We start from the raw sequence: 15841 nt of genomic DNA on the forward strand, positions 1-15841 counted from the left end.
TTTGTTAAGAAATATATGTGTTTACAAACTATTCATGAACACTCACCGAGCGAAATTTTATGTCCGTGTTCATTTGTTAAGGAAATGAATTTGTTCGTGTTCGTTTGTGTTTATTTGTTAGTTTTAGGCAAAGAAAGTTAATGAAGACCAATGAGCACAAACTAATATTCATGAACACAAATAGAAACAAACGAACACAAACAAGCGTTAATGAACAAAATATATAATACACTGAAACTTAGAAAATATTTAATTTGTTGGAATATATTTATATAGTCTTAAATACAAAGGTCGGTGACCTGATCTAATGACATACCTGCCCCTAAGAAATGTGCACCAAATGACAAAACTGCCCCTAAGAAATGTTGTCATTATTGTTGTGCCATTGTTACCAGATCACCTCTTTCTTCTGCAAATCACCCTCTTCAACATCCTCTCATCCTCCTCCTCACTCACCATCCTCTATTTCTAACCCTAAACATACAAAAATGGCCCCTGCCACATTCTTCTTCTACCTGCAACAAAACATGGCTCCTTCTCTTTCTTTATCTACTGTCTCTGTCTCTCTCTCTCTCTGTGTTTCTCTGGGATGAACGAGGAAGACGAAGACGACAGCGGCGAAGACATCGCTCCCGCCATCGCACCTCGCGTCCGAATCCATCATTGGGAAACCCTAGGGTTCCGACGGTTGTTGTGACCAAGAACCAGGCGCTGGCAAAAATAGAAACAGAACCCCTAGGGTTTCGACGAGGACGAACTCCGGCAGTCGGACTCTGGCCGTCACGGTGATTTGGATTCGGTCTGAGATAATTATAATTTGTTTGTATGTTATCTATCACTGTTCTTACTTCTTTAATATGCTTTGAATTCAATTTGAGTTGATATCTTGACTTTTATTCAATTCTGACACATGGGTGTTAAAATCTCCTCTGTTATAAGTTGATGTTAGATGGAATTACAGTGACTATCATCGGTTAACCTTGACTTTTTTTGTTGAATTTCTTGGCTACTTTATACTTATTTTACTCTATATTTACTTTATATTAATGTTTAAAATATTTTAGTGTTTTCCACCAATTTTTTAGGCTACAGATGATATGATTTGGTGGAGAGTTGCAACATAATGCCACAAGAAAAAGAAATTAACTTGACGCCTTGACGGTAACTTTTGTTTTTGTTTGTTTTTTTACCTTATGTGATGGAATCATGTATTTATACCTTGAACATGAAACCAAAGCCATGAACTATTGACGGTAACTTTTGTTTTTTTTACCTTGAACATGTATTTTTACCTTACTGGTTACTACAAAACTAGAACTACAAAACTGCCCAGACCTACACAGAGGCATTCAAATTTATATGAAGTATCATATAGTGTTTGTTGGGGAACATTTAAAAGTAGTGAGTGTTTACATAATTACATAGCATTTGCATTTGTTTGTTTGATCTCTTTAGTTTCTTAGTCACATGAACTATTGTCACCGGCTGTAGGTGGCAAAAATGCAAATGCTATGTAATTATGTAAACACTCACTACTTTTAAATGTTCCCCAACAAACACTATATGATACTTCATATAAATTTGAATGCCTCTGTGTAGGTCTGGGCAGAGTTGAGGTTTTTTGTTGTTGGCGCATATGGTTATGTGATTGACTTTGCTTTCACTTGGCAGCTGGTGAGTATGCAGCCATGGCGGGTTATTCTCTGTGTTTGAAAATGAGATGGTCATGTGCATTGGCGAAGCCACGCCCCCCCCCCCTCATTTTCCCTAAACCCGGAGGGGAGGGGACGTATATAGCTATACGTAAGTATAATACTACGCATCGAAAAGTCCGGGGGGAGGGGGCGGGCGTCCCCCGGAGATACACTATCCTGCGCCCCTGGTCATGTGAATGACTTTGCTTTCACATGGCAACTGGTTAGTGTCGGATCTATTCACTTTAACTCATATGTGGCCGTATGTTTGTAGTTTGTAAACAGTTCATTGTCATTGATTGTCCTTGATTTTTATTGGAAGTGGCTATGATGATGAGTTTAAATTTGAGCAAAGATGGGACTTTTGTGTGTCCTGGCGGGGCAACCGAGATGGTCATGAGATTGACTTTGCTTTCCCTTCCCGTGGCAACCAGTCAGTGTGCAGCCATGACATATCTATTCTCTTTCTTTGATTGTTTACATATATGAGCCTTATTATTCTTTCATCGTGTTTTTTAATCTTTCTTCATTACACAATATTACTAAGTTTGATTTCTGATCAATGATGGATGCTTGCGAGTTTTGATCACTCAATAAATACAACGATGTATGATAATCAACTTTTAAGCTCCGTAGCTGTACTGACCAGCAACATTCTTTCAAGTATGTCAGAAGAAGCTAGAAATGCCAGCATAATTGTTTTTGATGTTGCATCTTGAATCTAAAACTGCTTCAATATATAGTTTACATTAGACTTTTAGAAACTGGACTCCGTCCACTACAAGAAGAGTCAACTTACTACACTTTTTGTAAACTCAACTCTGTCCTTTTCAAGAAAAATCAACTTATCGCAGAATTGCTACTCTGATAAGTTACAGGAGCTCAGGGAGAACATGCTTACACTTTATGGTGAGGGACATGTTTAAAACTTATTGCAAACTTCAATGGTGATTATATTTTATACACTTCGATGAACATTTGTAGTCTACATGACTCTTGCTTCAAAGTATAGCTACATGTCATTTAGAGACGGCGAAACACGTCAAGCCGAAAGAAACTGAAAGAAACAAAAGTCGAGAATAACCTGTTAAGAAGAGACTATTTATAGAGCCTTAGAAAGAGCAAGTAATAGTATTTACGAGCACTTCTGCACTTACCGTCTTATCTCGCTCTCTACGGTTGGTTCTTTAGAGATCACATGTACCGAGTAGTTCATTTTTTCTGGTTTCGCGCCGCAACGCGCGCGGGTGTAATCCTAGTAATAGAACGAACTAAAAACACTAATGAACTATCGAACACAAACGTACACGTTACCGGCCATTCACAGACATAAATGAACGGACACGGCCTCTATCCATGTTCGTTTGTTTCATCAACGAATGAACACAAACGAACTTCCCGCTAAACAGTTCACAAACTGTTCGTCAAACGTAATGTTCTTTTTATCAATAATGAGGGGCTCATCTTGGACATTAACATTATTTAAAGGCCTTAAAATGTAACTTCCCATTTATTGCAACATTTTTGTCCTTTTAAAACAAATAATAATTGACAAAGAGAAAAAGGGAACACCTTAGAAGTCCCACTCCTAAAATATCTACAAACTGCTTGCGTCTATATCTCTAGATCACCATTAACCAACAACAAGAATCTCTCATTTTCTCTTCGCTTTTTCTCGCCGGAGTCGTTTCGCCGGAGCTATCTCGTCGTTCTCCGGTCACCGTTGTTCTAACTGAACCGTCTTTTTATTGTCGTCATGGCTAATTGATGTGCGATCACTTTGAACCGTTCGATTTCTCGATTGAAGAGCTTTTGGATTAAGAAGTATCGTAACGAGCTGCGATCCGTGACGGAAAGCTTTTTCGCATATTTTGTGATCATATTGTTGAGGTGAGGCGGTTATTTTGTTACGGTTTTTGATTTGTCGGTTAATTGATCACGGCTTATTGATTGTTATATGTGTGTATAACTATATATGATGTTGATGATCTCAATTTGAACGGATTTTTGCTGACTGCTTATTATATTTGGTCGAATTATGATTTCGGCTTCTTCATTATTGCGTGAGTATATGATGTTGATGATCATAATTTGAATAGATTTATGTTGATTGCTTGTAAAATTGGTTGAATTATGATGTTGATGATATCAATTTGAACAGATTTATGTTGATTGCTTATAAAGTTGGTTGAGTTATGATGCATCTATGTGGTTGATGATGTCAGTCTGAACAGATTTATGCTGATTGCTTATAAATTTTGGTTGAATTATGATTCCGGCTTCTTCATTATTACATGTATCTATGATGTTGATGATTTCTTTTGAACAGATTTATGTTGATTGTTTATAAGTTGAATTATAATTCGGGATTCTTGATTATTACATGTATATATACTGTTGATGATCTCAGCTTGAACAGATTTACTGATTGTGTTTAAAATTGGTTGAATTATAAGAAATGATATTTTTTTGTGGTATGCAACTATGCATATATTTATTTGATTCAATTTAAACATGAATCTAGGGACGGTTGGTTCGCCTCTAGAAACGCATTAAAAAGTGATGATTTGTTCATTTTTTTAAAAATTTGATTGGAAGTTAAAGCAACTGAACTCCAGTTCCGATTTAAGACTTGATTTGTTCAGTTCAATAGTCAACTGTCCTGATCAGAAAATTGTTCGGTTCCGATTTAAGACTTGATTTGTTCTAAATTACACCAAGTTTACCCCATGCCAGGAATTAAACCCTAGTCTCTACCCAAGAGGCACAAAGCCTCTACCACCCCACCAAAGTGGTGATGTCTAATCCTCCATATAATGGAGGAATACTTCCAATATATCCACACCTATCTCCCATAATGGCAAAAGAAAAAAGGACTCGAATCGTCATCTCAACTACTATTTCATAAATCTGTCGCACGTAGATTCTAACAACTTCAATGAGGCGTTAGATCTCGCATTAAATCAGATTGTTGTCAAATAGGACATGCCATATGAGAATCATTTATTATGTGATCATTGTTAATTCGTGACATATCAATAATGTACTAATGTACTATGATGGGACGTGATCAAACAAATGTATACATAATACATCTATAGTACCACTTTGGTTCGTGGGTGATGCATGTGATAGAAAATAACCTTTGTATTTACATGGAGTGTGTGTGTGTGTGTGTATCAAGATTTATTAACTTTTAATTGGTTTAGTATACTGAATTAATATTGGTATGTCGGGATTTGGTAACAGGAATGATGAATTATCTACAAGGACCAGTTGTGTGCCCCTCAGTACCGCAGAAGCAAGTAGGGGTTCATAGAGTTCCTGCAGTTAACGGGTCGTTAACAAAGGCGAAAACTCTTAGAAGTGGGATATGGGGATTTAAAGGCTTCTATCGTCATCCTGTTCATATCCATTGTCAACCAAAGTCAAACATAATTACATGCACTTTTAGTTCATCCTCAAATGGCAATGGTAGCATGGCAGAGAGTTTTAATGAGAATGACTCTGATTATGTGGATTCCAGTGTAGTTGAAGCTGGTAAGACAATTTTAGTAATATTAAATAATCCACGTTGTTTTCAGGTGAACGTTTCTCATTTAATGCTAGTGTATTTATTGTTTTAGTAAAACAATACTTACCATTTTTTATCTAAAACAAACAGCAATGTTATCATTTTGGTATATCCATTATTAAGGTTGCAAATGAACCAAACGTTTAGTGAACCGTTTGGCGGGAAGTTCGTTTGTGTTCATTCGTTTATTAAACAAACGAACACAAACAAGAAATTTCATTCGATTAGTTAACTGAATGAACATGAACAGAGGCCGCGTTCGTTCATTTATGTCCGTGAACCTTCGGTAACGTGTTCATTTATGTTCGATTGTGGTCGATTATTCATTAGTGTTTTTAGTTTTTATATTTTATTTAAATGCTTCAAAATTCTGAAAACTAAAATTTTTAACAAGTGTCAGTGAAACGAGAGAACTCATCCCAAAAGACTAGTCTGGTGGGTGAGAGAACCCATTTGGTATATAAACCCCACATTGGTTGCCCATACAACCGATGTGGGACAAGTCCCATACCTTGCAATGGTATTAGTCCATAACAATCGACCCTCCTTAAAGGGCCAACGTCCTCGTTGGTCACGGCCATGTTGGTCATGGCTGGCTCTCTCCAGGCCACCACTCCGTGGGCCACCACTCCGAGTTCTGGCTCTGATACCAATTGTAAGTCCCAAAATCGGATCAAACAATGATATCACAACTAGTTTGATTGGTGGCGGAATCACACAATCAAACTGATTCAATAATAGGCACAAGAAAGTAGATGAAACATTTGATGAATACCAAAAGCTTAACTTACATACAATATGATTGTCAGATACAAGTTTCAAATAACTCAGAGTCAACAACCAAAACCTGAATGATCAAACAAGTATTTATAAGGGAGCTTAAGCCCACAGCTCCCCCTAACCTAAGCCCATTTCGCCCCACCAAGCCCATTCCATAAGCCCAAAACAATCACTAAACATCTAGCCCACAACACTAATTAATAACTAATGTAATCACTAAACATCTAGCCCTGGCCCACAACACTAATTAATAACTAATGTATAAACCTTTAAGGGCCTAACAGTCAGTGTATTATATATTTTATTCATGAACGCTTGTTTGTGTTCGTTTGTTTCCATTTGTGTTCATGAACATTAGTTTGTCTTCATTTGTGTTCATCAACGTACGTTTCCATTCGTTGCCTAAAATTAACAAACAAACACAAACGGACATGAAAACATTCATTTCCTTAACAAACGAACATGAACACAAAATTTCGTCGCGGCAAGTATTCATGAACAGTTCATGAACACATATATTTCTTAACAAACGAACACGAATAAGGGCTTGTTTGTGTTCGTTCGGTTTGTTTGCAGCCCTATCCATTATTGTCGCTCGTCTTACGGTTGGTTTTCTATGCAGTTGAAGTGAAGAGCAGCCCAGAAGGATTTATGATTAAGATGAGGGATGGTAAGCATCTAAGATGTGCTCATAACAATCCTCAAGGTGGTCAAACTCCCGATTACGCCCCGCATCCTGCGATCGTATTGAAGATGGAAGATGAAACCGGCCTATTACTTCCAATAATTGTTTGTACGTATATATTCTTATATGTTTCTTGGAATTACATGCGTAATGACTTGCTAAGATCGTTTGCGTTTTCTTGCAGTGGAGATGCCTAGTGTGTTGCTCATGGCAGCAATTCGCAATGTTCAAATCGTACGCTGAATCGTTACCGTTGACTAGTTGACTTTAACTTTTTTTATTGCCTTTTTCATGTATATTTATTTACTAAAGTAATAGAAATGGTTGTCTTGTGTTTCAGGCTAGGCCAACTATGTATCAAGTGGTGCGGGAAATGGTTGATAAGATGGGCTATAAAGTAAGGGGCTGTTTGTTCTTTTCCCCCTCAAAATGTTTACGTTGTGTTCCCGAGCTTCATTAAAAGAGAGAAAAGAAAAGATTTGTAAGGAAATAATTGAGCTTATTAAAAGAGAGAAAGAAAAGATTTGTAAGGAAATAAATTTTAGTTGTGTTCCAGAGTTTCATTAAAGGAGAGAAAAGAAGGGAAAATGAGAGGGTTTTTTTGCCTATAATTAATCCAATTTGGAAAGAAATGGAGAGAAAAGAAAAGAAAATGAGGGAATCATTTCTTTTCTCTTCTTAACTTAACTCGGGAACACAACGTTAAAGTATCAAAGCTATGTGAAATCTGAATTTGACTACATATAAAATACAATATATAACTATAAGAGTAAAGTACACGGATGGTCCCTTTCGTTTACCAAAATTTTGGATTTGGTCCCTAGGTTTCCAAAAGTACACAAATGGTCCCTATAGCTTGCACTTTGTAACGCATTTAGTCCCCAAGTTTTTCCAAAAGTACATGGATAGTCCCTATGGTTTGCACTTTGTAACGCATTTAGTCCCTAATTTGGACACTCTAAAACCTTTAGATTTGTTGGTTGGGGAGTAAATGCGTTACAAAGTGCAAACCACAAGGACCACACATGTATTTTTGGAAAGCTAGGGACCAAATCCAAAATTTTGGTAAACCGCAGGGACCATCCGTGTACTTTACTCTTAACTATAATTATTCTAACCCATAATGTAAAATAAGTCGAACCACAGTTAATAAATTTGAAATTTCCATAAAATGAAACATTTCATTTCAGAGTACATAGTATTAATGGTTTCAAATCGCCATACATTCATGTCATTTATATTGTCTTCAGGTCAAAGTTGTTCGGGTAACCAAGAGAATACACGAAGCGTATTTTGCTCGGCTATATCTCACAAAGGCATGGACTTGTAATAATATTCAATTTACAGATGTTTCTAGGTTTTTGTTGTGATCGAAATGGCGGTGCTTATAATTTCAGGTGGATGACGAAACCGAGTGTATTAGCTTCGACCTTCGTCCATCAGATGCCATCAATATCGCTGTTAGGTGCAAGGTGCATGCAAACGACATCTTTTTTACTTCTGTTCATTTTATATCATTACACGCATGGGAAAAATATTTATTATTATTATTATTAATATTATTATTATTATTATTATTATTATTATCATGTGTGTTCAGGTGCCAATACAAGTGAACAAGTACTTAGCATATAGTGACGGAATGAAGGTTGTTGAATCCGCAAAGCCTTCGATGCAAGGATCTTCGTCAGACGGGTTGATATTTAAAGAACTGGACAGGTATCTAACAAGTTCAGTTCATTAATACAGTCATAGAGCATAAAATAGCATATTTATTAAGCAAGATTTAATGGTTACAGACCAAGTGGACAGCCTTGTGTTGAAACGAAGGAGTTTAATCTTGTTCGGAACATGCTTATTGCTATTGTTGAGGAACGTTACAGAGACGCTGGTGTGTTCTATATCCTATTCTTGTATATTATTGCTCTTGGCCTAAAAAACGAAATCTTATATGAAGTTCTTGTATGAGTTCATAAAGAGGTGGCGATATGTGAATTCGGGCTAGGGGTGTTCAGTATTTGATTCGGATTCGAAAAGTTCGAAATTCGACTCGATTTTCGATTATCAAGCTTTGAATTCGGTTTTCAAATATTCGAGTTCAATTCAATTCTAATTCGAGTCAAGTAATCAAATTCGAATCGAATACAAATTTATAATTTTCAATTCGATTCGATTCGAAATTGAATTCACATTATACGTATATATTTTTTATATTCATATATAAATGATATATACACACATATGGAAAAAAAAAACCTTCTAAATTTTAACCAAACTCTAAAAGCCCTTATAATTAGTTTGTAGCAGTTTTAAAATTAAAGTAAAAATATTTATATTCAGGGTGAATTTGAATTATATGGAATTTATTTGAATTTGATCCGAATTCGAGTTTCAAATACGAATCGAATCTAATTAATTCGAATTCAAATCGAATAAATCAAATCTTAATCGAATACGAATTCTGGTTAAAAAAAAAAAAATTCGAAAAAATCGATTCGCTGAATTTGAAAATTCGTTATTCGATTGGATGAACACCCCTAATTCGGGCCGGGTCAAAAGTGGACATATTGGGTCAACTCACAGACACTTGTTATTCGTTTTCTTTTCATGATTATTATAAATTATTAACGTTAGAAAGATGTTTTAAGAAACTATATTATTAAAATGATAATCTTTTTTTAAACGACTATTAAAATTATAATCTGATTTTTGAAAATAGAACGGTTTTTAGATTTAATTGTGGATACATTTTGGGTGACTTTTAACCTATTTGATATGTTAATCACTTCCATTCCAACCAACTATATAAATTTTACTGTTTGACCTGCTGGGGACAAAGTATAACCTGAATCAACCCGTTTTTCTATATACGGGTCGGGTTACCATGTACACCCACTTTTCTTCCCCTCTAATGTAGGCGGTCTTATGTTGTTTTTTGGTATTTTACAGCACAATGGAGGGATAAGCTCACTCAGCTTCGATCCAAGAAGAACCGAGCATAACATGTAATATAGCCACTTTCTTTTGTTCATCATCAACTGTTCATCGCAATTTTCCTTGTGTCGTTATATGAGTTTGTGTCGGTTATATGCCTGCCTAACTTGCATGTAACAGTTTGCTGTATTTCTGTATTTGTTGCAGGAGGATGGATCTGTACATAATTTGGTGTCTGGTAATTATCATTGTGCGCGTTTCTTTAGTTGAAAATATGCAAGTATTAAGGTTTGTAATGTACATATGTGTTGTAAATTGTAGCGCGACTATCGCGAACATTCCTGTTTCATTCTACTTGTTGAAGCAAAACTAGTCACATTTGTATGGTCAAAACTCCTCCTTAAGCCTAAGCCCGAGATTGAGTCGGTTCCAAAGGCTAAAACCGTAGCAAAACCGATAGCAGCTTTTAAGCCTAAAGCAGATTCTAAATAAAAAAAAAAAAATAGTTAAATGCCATTTTAGTTCCTGTGGTTTGGGTCATTTTACCAGTTTAGTCCAAATGTTTGAAACGTTGTCATTTTAGTCCAAATAGTTTTAAAGTTGCCATTTTAGTCCACTAGGTTAACTTTATCCCTTTATTTTGTTAAATAGAAGGGCATTTCAGTCATTTTAAATGTAATTCTGTTAACTAAAAGGGCGATTCGACCATATAAAATGGCAACGCCTGAAACTATTTGGACTAAAATGGCAATATTTCAAACATTTGGACTAAACTGGCAAAATGGCCCAAACCACAGGGACTAAAATGGCATTTAACTCTAAAAAAAAAATGGAAGCGGTGACTCCCAAATTATATAAATATTATATTATATTATATAAATATTGTTGACGAAGGACGATGAATAGTAACTTTATTTTTATAATAATATATAGTTTTTTGTTTTCCTTTTATTTAATATATTATATAAATATTTTTATTTTTATAATAATATATTATAATAGTTTATTATTATATTTACTTTTAGTAACATATGTTTAATTTTTTTTCCTTTTTTAAAACCATATATTTCTTATACCATTTTTTAATAATTCATTTTTTTTTTCTTTTTTAGAGCATATATTAATTTATCGATTAATTTGATACTTCTTTAATAATTTACGTTTATAACTTTTTTCTAAAACTTAAGTACGTAGTTGTGCTTAATTTTTCCCCGACATACTGTTATAAGTTTTGTTAAAAACGAAGTTGTACTCTAAATAAAGTATTTATTTGGTATCATAAAACGGTACAAAGATAAACTAAACCGTTCTAATGGTTTGACTTTCTAAAAAAATGCTTTATTTTCAAATCACGTTCGTTTTACATTATCATTTGCTCGGTTTCGCCGCAACGCGCGACGCCAAAAAAAAGCTAGTAATGATCAAGTTTCATATCTACTTTATATAGACTTAAAGCAATCAATACATAGACACAAAACTCAAAAGCCCTTAAATATCATTACAACGAAGTTAAGAGTCGACTTAGTGTACTGGCAATGGTGTGGTGTCATTCCGGACACGCAAACCGGCCCATGCCGGACCACCCAGGCCTAGCATGTAAAAGGTAAATCGGACTTGCTTAGCAGCAAGGCGACGGAGGGTGGCAGCCTCAAGGATTGTGTAAACTATAATGAATCAAAGCACAACAACAGAAATAGTGACCAACGGTGGAGAAAATCTTATTTAGACCATGGGGTATGGGGCGGGGGTTTGGGCGTGGGTTGGGGGAAAACGCCCAAGCCACCACCCGGGTGGGCTTGGGTTGGGGTGTGGCCCTTGGGGCTTGGGTTTCAAGCCGGGCGTGGGGCGGTCTGGCCAAGCTGACATGGCGGGCTCTCACTGGACAAACCAAAGTAGCCGTTGGGCTAGTCGTTGGCCAACGGCTATCTTAAAAAAAAAGATTTATTTTTCCACTATAAAACTCACATTTTTCTTCCATTTTTTACCACATTCAACCACATCTTCTATAATCATCTTCAATTCTCCTTCTACAAAACGAAAAAATGCATCCTCATAACCGTCCTTTTGACCCGAACAACCTGTATGCATTCCAAGAAAATAATCCTAGCCCACCACCCATTCGTCCAATGCCTCGTCCATTTTTGATACACTCTTCTATGCCCCAAGAAGCGAGTTATGCATCGTATCTTGGGAATTGTTTGTTTACTAACTTCCCACACACCGAGGATTCGATACCTACCCCGTTTGCACAAACGCCCATCAACCTTTCACCAACCTCCATCGACCTTTCACAAAACGAAACCGTCCCCGAAACTCAACCACCCAACGATGGTCCTTCCGCATCGAAACCCATCAAAAAGAGAAGCCATAAGAAAAAAACCGAGGCGGATAAAGCACTTGAAACCGCTAAGCGAAAACAACTAAAATGGACCGTTCCTGAAGAACTTGCATTGGCGAGGGGTTGGTTTCAACAATCTCAACATGCAACTTTAGGTATTCTTAAACTTTGTTTTTATTAATGTTTTTTTTATATAACTTTGTAATATATTAAATTTTGTTTTTATAAAAATAGGAAATTCTCAACATCGAACCCATTTGTGGCAAGGGGTTAGTAGAGTATTTCATCAAGAATTGGGAAGAGAGGTTTATCGTGAAAACGATAGCTTATCCTCGAAGTGGAGCGAGATAAGCGGCCAACTTACAAAATATAGTGGTTTTTTAAATAAAGCAAAACAAAACCCAAAAAGTGGTGAAACCGAAGCCGACATTGTGACGAATGCATTGGTTCAATTCAAATCAAATGTGGGGACCGACTTCCGTTTCATGCATTGTTGGGAGATTTGTAAGTTCCATCCAAAGTGGGCGAATATCCCCAGTGGTAGCGAAAGTAACACGTCTTCCAAAAGGTCAAGGGCCTTGTCCCAAGCCCAATCTGATGCTCGAGATCAAGAGCTTGAGGACCTTTTGGATGATTCGCCAAGCCCAAACCGGCCCGAGTATGGAAGAGATGCTGCAAAAAGGCGTGCTAAAAAATTAAGATCTGGTACGGCATCGCCTTCAGCTGGGAGTTCGGGCTTGCGTAGGGGAATATACAGCGACCAGTTGGATGACATTTCATCCAAGTTAGATACATTCAACGTCTTCCAACAACAAAGGGCCGAACAACGAAGGAGCAAAGAAGCTAGAGATGCCGCTAGAGATGCCCTGAGACAAAGACGGGATGATCTGAAAATTCTATCCAAGCCGATTGATCACCTACAGGGTGACGAGTTACAACTAGTCTTGTAGACGAGAGAAGAGATAAAAAACAAATATAAACATTAGGAATTTTTTTTATGTAATTTTCTTTAATTAAAAATATTAAAAAAAAATTAAATTTGTTGTTTTAAAACAAACAGCCCAGCCCAGCGGGTCAGCCCAGCGAAGCCCACCAAACCCACGCCCCAAACCCCCGCCCCACCATACCCTGTTTAGATGTGGGTCGCCCCATGTCTGCCCCCAAGCCACGTGTCAAAAATACCCAAGCCCAACCCAAGCCCCACCATACCCCACGGTCTTAACTCAAACCAAGAAAAATCCCCCGAGAACCCTAGATCTTAATATAAGATCACAAAGATACAAGATCAACAGATCATCAAGACTCATACAACACAAAATCTCTCAAATACAAATAAGAGATCAACAAAAACAACATAAATAATAACTCTAACAAACCCTAATACAGAGAGAATAGAAAAACTGAACAAGTGAGAATGAGGCGAATAGTGATTCTCCATGTCTTTTATACTAGCATCTTTTCAACTTACACTTTGAACCCTCATCTATGGACGAAGATGATTGCAGTCCTCGATTAGTTATATAACTAGTCCTTTATACCACAATACTCAGCATATACAACCTTTCAATATCATAAATAATCCAGAACAGTCCCTCAGCTTTAACCTGTAACACTTATTAACCAACAGTATTAACCACGTTACAAAATATAATATAATATAATATAACATATGACTGACAATTATTAACTATAACCATAAGGTATAGTTTTTAACATTCCCCCTTCATTCATATGTTACACAAATCTATCAACCCCTGTTTTTTTTTACAAAAATACTCATGCTGAACAGAGTTCAACCCTTTAGTACAAATATCAGCTAATTGTTGCTCAGTATCTACCTTTTCTGGTATCACTAAGCCATCAACAATTTTTTCTCTCAAATAATGCAAGTCAATCTCAAAATGTTTAGTTCTTTCATGAAACAAAGGATTTAAAGAGATTGAAATCACAGACTTCTATCAGAACACAACCTCAACGGTAATTCATATAACACATTAAGTTCACTTAACACATTCCTAATCCACAACATTTCACACACAGTGGAACACATAGCTCTATATTCAGCTTCGGCTATAGACCTGGACACAACACTTTGTTTTTTTTTTTTTACTTTTCCAGGAAATTAGAGAATTTCCTAAAAAAATGCAAAACACAATTATCGACTTCCTATTGTTTATGTTTTTTACCCAATCAGAATCAGCATAGCTGATCAATTCAAAATTATTACTTTTCCTAAAACACAACCCTTTACTAGGTGACAACTTTAAATATCTAAGCAGTCTTAATGCAACCTTTAAATGCAATTCTAAAGGTTTGTGCATAAACTGACTAAGATATTGAATAGTGTAACTAATATCAGGCCTTGTTAACGATAACTAAATCAATTTACCCACAAGCTTTTGATATCCAGTAATATCTTTTAATTCAACTTGATTATTACTATCTTTAGTGTTCATAATATAACTCAATTCTATTAGTGTAGTAACTGATTTACACCCTAAGTATCCAAATTTATTTAACAACTCTAAACAATACTTCCTTTGGTTCAAATAAACATCTTGCTTATCATATAATACCTCTATACCAAGAAAGTATTTTAAAATACCTAGGTCTTTGATTTTAAAACTTTCACTTAGGATTTGTTTCACTTTATTTATTTCACTTTCATTATTACTAGTGATGACTATGTCATCCACATAAACAAGCAAAACAACAAAAACATCAGATTTACTTGTAACAAAAAAGTGAATAATCACATAAACTCTATTTAAAACCAATATCAAATAGAACTTTAACAAGTTTCTCATTCCATTTTCTAAGGGCTTGCTTCAAACCATATAAAGACTTTACAAGTTTGCAAACTTAGTTTCTTCTTTTCAATAATAACCTTAGGGAAATTGCATATACACATCTTCAGTTATAGAACCATACAGAAAGGCATTATTGATGTCAAGTTGGAAAAGTTTCCAATTATTTCTAACAACAAGATTTATAACAATTCTAATTGTTACCATCTTGACAATAGGTGAAAAAGTTTCATCAAAGTCTATGCCTTCCCTTTGATTATAATAGCTTTAAATCTTTCAACATCCCCATTCGACTTATATTTAACCTTATATACCCATTTACATCCTATAGCCTTTCTATCAGCAAGTAAATCTGTTAGAACTCACGTATTATTATTAAACAATGCTTCCATTTTAGAGTTCATAGCTTCAACCCATCTTGGGGTCTTTAGAAGCTTCATAATATGAAGTTAGGTTCTATAATTTTATTTAAACTATTAACAAGACAAAAGTTGTCAGCAGATAAACATGAATAGTTAACAACTTTGTCCATCTCATATTTAACTTTTCCACCTAACACAAAACCATCTAATCTTTTTGGTAAAGTTACATTCCTACTTGACCTCCTAACACTAGGAACATTTCCCTCAGACGGGTTGGTCTCAGCATTTGACATTCCAGTGTCCTCAACCATATCAGGATTCACATTACTACTACTCAATCCCCTATCTAAAGTTGAATCACTTTGATCAACTTGACCAGACGTGGCAGATGTAGATGAGTAAATTGGTTGCTGATCATCAATAAGGATGTCGTGAGAACCAGATTCCCTTTCTTCATCATTGGGACTTTGTGAAATACTGGGTGTAAATGTTTCATAACAGTCAAAGAAGTTTGTATGATCTAATTCATTATTAATTCCAAGATCTCTTTCATTCCAGTTTTTTGTTTTAAAAGGATATACACTTTCATAAAGCTTTACATCCCTTGAATAAAACACCTTCTTTTCATCCAGGTTCCACAGTTTATAACCTTTCTTAACATTAGAAT

General features: G+C 35.7%; 2 protein-coding genes and 1 long non-coding RNA gene across 3 annotated transcripts; all 3 read left to right on the plus strand.

Moving 5' to 3' along the window:
- Positions 1 to 380: 380 nt before the first annotated feature.
- LOC118491266 lies at positions 381 to 2405 on the plus strand. Its single transcript, XR_004891029.1, has 2 exons — positions 381 to 823; positions 1086 to 2405. It is a non-coding gene; the product is annotated as an uncharacterized LOC118491266 (long non-coding RNA).
- An 852-nt stretch (positions 2406 to 3257) lies between these two features.
- Positions 3258 to 10077, plus strand: LOC110936231 (bifunctional nuclease 2). The gene is made up of 11 exons (XM_022178573.2): positions 3258 to 3584; positions 4944 to 5234; positions 6671 to 6841; positions 6918 to 6967; positions 7074 to 7130; positions 7984 to 8049; positions 8131 to 8205; positions 8334 to 8452; positions 8533 to 8624; positions 9683 to 9738; positions 9875 to 10077. The coding sequence occupies exons 2-10, from the start codon at positions 4946 to 4948 to the stop codon at positions 9733 to 9735; spliced, it is 972 nt and encodes a 323-aa protein (XP_022034265.1). The 5' UTR covers positions 3258 to 3584; positions 4944 to 4945; the 3' UTR covers positions 9736 to 9738; positions 9875 to 10077.
- Positions 10078 to 10994: 917 nt separating this feature from the next.
- LOC118491267 (glutathione S-transferase T3-like) lies at positions 10995 to 13007 on the plus strand. Its single transcript, XM_035988880.1, has 2 exons — positions 10995 to 12160; positions 12240 to 13007. The coding sequence occupies exons 1-2, from the start codon at positions 11710 to 11712 to the stop codon at positions 12953 to 12955; spliced, it is 1167 nt and encodes a 388-aa protein (XP_035844773.1). The 5' UTR covers positions 10995 to 11709; the 3' UTR covers positions 12956 to 13007.
- The last annotated feature ends 2834 nt before the right edge of the window (positions 13008 to 15841 follow it).

Source organism: Helianthus annuus, chromosome 4 (genome assembly GCF_002127325.2).
Source record: "Helianthus annuus cultivar XRQ/B chromosome 4, HanXRQr2.0-SUNRISE, whole genome shotgun sequence".
Lineage (NCBI taxonomy): Eukaryota > Viridiplantae > Streptophyta > Magnoliopsida > Asterales > Asteraceae > Helianthus > Helianthus annuus.